General features: G+C 36.3%; 1 protein-coding gene across 1 annotated transcript; it reads right to left on the bottom strand.

The window, feature by feature from the left end:
* Positions 1 to 459: 459 nt before the first annotated feature.
* On the bottom strand, positions 460 to 1,052 carry LOC125353254 (40S ribosomal protein S25-like). Its single transcript, XM_048348795.1, is given in 3 exon segments — positions 460 to 700; positions 923 to 974; positions 977 to 1,052. Coding segments are annotated over 3 exon segments (369 nt in total).
* Positions 1,053 to 6,795: the final 5,743 nt, after the last annotated feature.

The raw sequence follows: 6,795 nt of genomic DNA, 5'->3' as shown, positions 1-6,795 counted from the left end.
TCAATAAACTATATATTATATAATGTTATATATAATAATATAATATGAAAAGTTATATACATAATTATTGTATTATTAATAATATATAATTATTATATAATTCTACATTATGTATATATATATAAAAGATTATATATAATATATAGTTTCCTGACTTTCACAATTTGGTATCATTAAGGTTAGGATTCTGATGACATTTAAGAATGTCATATATATAGTATTATATAACAGTATATTACATATATCATATATAATAATTTATATATAATTATATTTATATATATTATACGCAATCAGGTTTTATATTCTTCCCCTATTCTTTTGTGATGTTGGGTTTGGTGACTCACAATCATGAGGGTAAATAATTGACTGCACAGATACCTGGTTGCCAGTTGTTCTTTGTTTGTTTTTTATTTACTAAAGTTTTGTTTTCCCAAAGGAACAATTAGTTGGACCTATTCATGCATCTTTACCAACAGTGGCAGCATCTCCACATTTAATATTTCTAGTGTAAATTATTTGAGTTCTGTGCTTCGAAACTTCTTTGATAAGTTGTCTACTAAGCAGCACCTGAAGGGCTGCCCTGACCCAGGAGCCAAGAATCTTCAGGCTCTCAGAAACCACAGCAGGGTTTGTGAGCTTATAGTTGGGAACTTCCCTTAAAAGTGAGTTGTAAGTGGTTTTGTCAAAAAGGATGAGGATGGGCTGGGAATATGGCCTAGTGGCAAGAGTGCTTGCCTCATATACATGAAGCCCTGGGTTCAATTCCCCAGCACCACATATATAGAAAATGGCCAGAAGTGGTGATGTGGCTCAAGTGGCAGAGCACTAGCCTTGAGCAAAAAGAAGCCAGGGACAGTGCTCAGGCCCTGAGTCCAAGCCCAGAGACTGGCACAAAAAAAAAAAAAAAAAAAGGGTGAGGTTGTTGAGCTTGTCCCGAACTTTGTCTTTGGACCACTTCTTTCTCTTGGCCTCCCTCACTTCTTTACTGGGCTCTTGTCTTTCTTGGTCAACTTCCTGGTATCTTTCTTCTTGTTATCCTTGGGCAGCATGGCAAAGCCTGAAGATCAGCACTGGCAACCACTATAGCTTCACCAAGATGGCTGCCAGGTTTTTGTGTGTATTTTTTTGCTCTGTTTTGTTTTGGTTTTCCTAATGTGCTTTGTGTTTTCCCATCCCATCAGGGCCTACAAAATGCTATTTCTGTCTCCTATACTCACACAATCATAGTGGTTTATACTTTCTGTGTAGTATTTAATTTACATAGGATAGTCCACACTATATTTTAAAATAGTCTTTCCCTTGCATGAGCTGGCCCAATTGTTGGCTAATGATTTTAAGGGAGACGAGGGTAAAGCGTGAATATGTGAGCCAGTGCAGTGTCTTAATCAAAAGCCTCTTGAAACTGGAGTCTCAGGCAGGGATTAGATACAGGTATTTTAGCATGGGAAAAATCTCTCAGAGACTAGGGAGTAAGGATGTAACAGAGAATGTAATGGGCATGACAGGAAATTCAATCCTACTTTCCATTATAGATTTGACCAGAGCTAAGGGGAAATTAGTGCTTGTTTAAATTAGAATCAATGGAGAGAAATAATGACCTCTTTCTCCATCAGCCAACGGCTGTTCCTGTGGAGATAGAGAAGCCCCAAGTTTCCATGTTCATCCATAAAGGATCTTGCACATAAATTAAGAGACAAAATAAGATAAATGAGCTTGATGTAAATAGTTGCTTCCTAGGTGAATATGACATAATACAAAGAATGACTAATACAAAGAATGACTGAGTGATAACTAAAAACACCACTAACACTAAATAACCTATTCAACACCCTGAGCACAATGCCCACTTCCTTTTGTGGCAAGAACACTATTACAAAATACTAATAATTAAATTCCAAATATTAACAATTTAGATATCCTAAGAGCCTATTGTTAATTTTCTAGGCACTTTGAAAGCCAGTTAAACAAACTACTATTAAAACTTTCATTATATAAGTTTACTATTAGACAGATCATATTAAAACAAGAGATTTGATTAAGGTTGTAGCCGAATGTAGCTGAGTGTAGATTAATATGCTGGAGGTCTTGGGTTTGACTCTATTACAAAGATAAATTTAATAATCATTCACGACTTACCACTTTTTCAGTATTTTACTCTGCTTATACTTATGCATGTTCTTGGTGTAATGTATCTCTTATATCTATCTCTTATATGTATCTCTTTGGCAAAAATGCTATATAATGGATCAGTTGCCATTCTCTTCTGAATTCTGTGGTGCTGTGTTGGTAACTTCCTTGACTATAGTGGGTGTATTTATAGAAACCAGCAAAGCTCTACAAATAAAGTTTCTTTTTTGTTTGATCGATTTTGAGAGCAGGTTGTTAAACATATACCAATACATCAACAATCATTTTCATTGCTCTTATATCCTGTTGATAACTGTTTCTTTCTCCCTCCCCCATTCTGTCAGTGCTCTGTTTATGTTCATTGTTTCAAGAAGTGGAAGGAACAACAAAAGGAGAGAAGCAACTTTTCTAGGCTTTTGAGCTGTCAAAGTTTAGATGCTATGGAAAGAAACAGAGCCTGCATACACATAAAATAAAATAGACTTGGGAGAAAGTAAAACATGAAAAATCTAAGTTTACTAACTTCAAGGGAAAGAGAGTGCCTAATGTGGTTGCCTAAAAGAAGAAAATCATTAAGAGTTTAGGGCTTAACTCCTTTAAAGAGGATTGTCGGGAAATCCAGATAAATTTGAAGGAGTTGGGTGAAATCCCAATTACTCAGGAAGGCCCTAAGATGAATATGTGACTGTAACCACAGCATGGCATTGAGCTGTAGACCTTGGATAATGACAATAGTGAAAGAGGTCACCCATCTCCTCCTGGCTGCCCATCAGTGATTTTGCACAGAAGCTCAAGTGTCTGTCCTGCCTAAGATTGACAGAGACTTCTACATTAGAATCTCAAGATTATATACCAGTACAAAGACCAAGAAGGAAGATGAAGGCTGCCTCACAAATTTTCATGTGGTGACCCCATACCATGTAAGCTGTGACATTTGTGAAAATTTCAGAGCATAATAAACAACCCTGAGCAAATAAGGAGAAAACCTGAATTAAGAGAAATCAAATCATGATTTAATATGGAATACAGCCTCATCACAGATATTAACTGGAACTATAAGAAATAAAAATAGCTGTGGCTGGAATGTAGCTTAGGGGTAGAGTGCTTGCCTAGCATGCATGAAGCCCTGGGTTTGAATCCTAAGTACCACATACACAGAAAAAGCTGGAAGTAGTACCATGGTTCAAATGGTAGTGTTAGCCTTGAACAAAAGAAGCTCAAGGACAGTGCCCAGGCCCTGAATTCAAGACCCAGGAGTGGCAAAAAAAAAAAAATGTTCCATAAAAAAAGTGGCTGAATTTCTTACACATTTAAGTTTGAAACCTTGGATGGGTAATCTGCTGTACTTTGGGCAGACGGTAAGTCTGGTGTTCACACAGTACTTATTTCCAGTACTCTCTTCAGGTTCATTATACTATTTGCCAATCAGCACAAGGACTACACCTACTGTTGCCAATGGTCAGATTGAAAAATAGACTGTATTGTCTGAATGTTTGGTTGTGATAGTGAGTGAGGGACCCTAAGTACTTCAGAGATTTTGATAGCTTTACATAACTATAAAAGTGTATTATAAGCCTTTTCATATCTTGTATTACATCTGGAAGTGGTTCTCATGCCAGGACTGTATTTATGTCAACTCACGATGTACTTGAGGATATCTATATGTTTTTTCCTCTCTTGGTTAAATTCTGTAGAAGACTACATTATTTCACAAGTACTAGCTGTCCATATATGAAAGATTCCATTTCCTATCCTGTCGGAAATAAAATGTGAGAGCAGTGACATACTTACCTGTCTTCTGCTATTGCAATCAACGATCCTCTTGATTTAGGAAATAAATTGCAAACTTGCACTTCTCCCATAATGACTTTGTAGCAATTCCCACTAGAATTGGACTTGCTGACCCTAGACTCAGAGGTATAACATGATTTGGTAGAAGCAATGGTGTCAGGCCTTAGAATGCAATTTTCAAGAGGCATTATACTCTATTTTTGCTGATTGACTCCTGATTCCCATATGAGAACAAAGCTGTGTAAAATAGACTGGAGAATGAGACACCAATGGACCAGGCATGGTGTGTCCTAGCCAAAGTTACCATGCACCAGTCTCCTGCCATTCAGAATTTACAATTACGCTTTTTTCCTCAGTTTCACAACTCATTTTTTATTTTTGGTGAATTTCCACCATTCTTATTCCACAAAACCTAGGATTGCACAAATCTTCTATAATGTGAACATTTAGACGTTATTGCTATTTATTTCTTCCCTGTCTTTGAGTCTTAAGATCCATCATTTCTCTTGTATTCTAGGAGGCCATAAAATGAATTTTATCAACGTGGACATTTACATGCTCAATTTTATGATGAGAGTTTGAAAAAAAAAAAAAAGGTTAAGACTATTTTTTTTCACAGATCACCTGCCAATTACTTTAGAATTCATTTACTTTCTTTCTTATACACGGGAGCACTTATGGTACAACCAAGAAAACATGTGCTTTCTTCTACTTTTCAAGTTGTGGAAAATTGTTAAGTCCCCTGCTGTGGTATTTCAAATAATTACTGAGCAAAGTTCAAACAAGTCCATCTATCTTCTCTGTAAAAATGTGAGTGGCATCAGTACATCATATAAAATTGCTTATTTCTATCATTCATGACACAGTTGACTTCCAGTCAGAAAAGAGTTGAAGAAATAGGAAGTTTTAAGAGGAATTGCCAATGTGCTATATTTCTTAATGTGAAGTGTTATTATTACTTTGGGAAGTTTTCTTTTTTCTTTTTATTTATTCATGTATTTATTTGTTGAAGTTTTCTTTGTTTTTTCACTCTGCTTTTAAATTGGGAGCAGAAGAAAAGAAAAGTTAGTCCTTATCACAATATTCCATGCTCAGAAGGTAATCCAAAGTGAGGTTCGCCAGAGCTTCCAGAACTAAGAAAGGACTGTGTAAGTACAGAAATGCTCTGCCTAAAAAACTCTCTGGAACTCCCACATGTTATGGTAGGTATGGCAATTGGTACAACCACATTAGAAAACATACTATCTATGGATGTTCAATATTTGCACCCTCATTTTCCATTAATCTTCTCCCTACATAGAAATGTAGGAATAGAAATGCATACATCCTTCTACCAAAAGACTTTCAATAGAAATTATAACAGCATTACTTATAATAGCCCCAAATTTGGAAGCTATTAAATGCTCACAGAAGTAGAGCAAAGGAAAAATAATGGTATAAATGTTATACAACAGAATGCTATCTAGTCATGAACATGGGTTACCTGAAACATGTAAAATATCATGAATCAATCTCACAAATATAACAATGATGGGAAAATATGGATATGAAAGGATTTACATTGCATATACCCCTTCTTATTAAGTGTGAATAAGGAAAATATTCTAATACCTATAGTATAAGAAATCAGATATTTGCTTCTGTTAGGTGGTAGTGACTTGGCTTCTGTAACAGTGGGAAATGTTTGTGAGTCTGGTTTGGGTATTGATAACAGAATTGTAAAACATTCTTTGATTTGTGCTCAGGCTTTGCACATATAGCTGTATCACATAGGTTGTGTTTAGCAGTAATTGTTTTTAGCATTAATATATAGGAGACCAGAGCCTGCTACCCAGAGTATACCACTCAAAGTTTATTTGTTTTTTGTTTCTGTTGCCAGTCCTGGGGCATGGACTCAGGGCCTGAGCACTGTCCCTGGCTTCTTTTTGCTCAAGGCTAGCACTCTACCTCTTGAGCAACAGCGCCACTTCTGGTTTTTTTCTATATATGTGGTGCTGAGGAATCGAACCCAGGGCTTCATGTATACGAGGTGAGCACTTTACCACTAGGCCATATTCCCAGCCCCATCACTCAAAGTTTAAAAAAAAATATTTTCAATGGAATAAAGTTGAGAAGAATCACACGTAGAAAAAGCTGTCCTTTCTCCTAATATTTGCCTAAAGGCAGAAGATAAATTATAAGTGTTCTTCCTCCCCTATCTACCAGGGAAGATATGTAGTTTAATCATCAAAAACTTTGGAATTTATCAGCCCAGAGATGACAGGTGGAAACAGAGAAAGCTACAGAACTTTTACTTTAGCTACCTAGCATAATTTCCCATATATTTTCCATACCACAGTTTGCTGCCTTTAGTGACACAAGATCGAGTTCTTTCATCTTGTCACTTCTATTTAAAGATTTATTATATTTGCTGAAGAGTCTAAACAGGCCAGAATTGTAAACCACTATTTTGAGAGTTTTTTCTCATTCTCTCCATACTCTCTGTTTATATGAAATATACAATTTTAAAAAGTGGATTTGTTCAGATAGGGGAGAGGAGGAGCTAATCTCCAGCTAAGAACTCAGAAGTATGGGCTGGGAATATGGCTAGGTAGTACAGTGCTTGCCTCGCATGCATGAAACCCTGGGGGTTCTATTCCTCAGTAACACATAAACAGGAAAGGCCAGAAGTGGTACTGTGGCTCATTTGGTAGAGTGCTAGCCTTGAGCAAAAGAAACTCAGGGATATTGCCCAGGCCCTGTATTTGAGCCACAGAATTGGCAAAAAAAAAAAAAAAAATCCCTCAGAAGTTACTTTTCTTCCAGTGCAAATATAATAAATAACATAACTGTATACCCTTTTCCTAGACACCATGCTAAATCCACTATATTCTC

The sequence above is a fragment of the Perognathus longimembris genome, chromosome 6 (genome assembly GCF_023159225.1).
Source record: "Perognathus longimembris pacificus isolate PPM17 chromosome 6, ASM2315922v1, whole genome shotgun sequence".
In the NCBI taxonomy this organism is placed as follows: Eukaryota; Metazoa; Chordata; class Mammalia; order Rodentia; family Heteromyidae; genus Perognathus; species Perognathus longimembris.
Note: the sequence above shows the minus strand (reverse complement) of the source record. Positions and strands in the feature narration are given on the sequence as shown.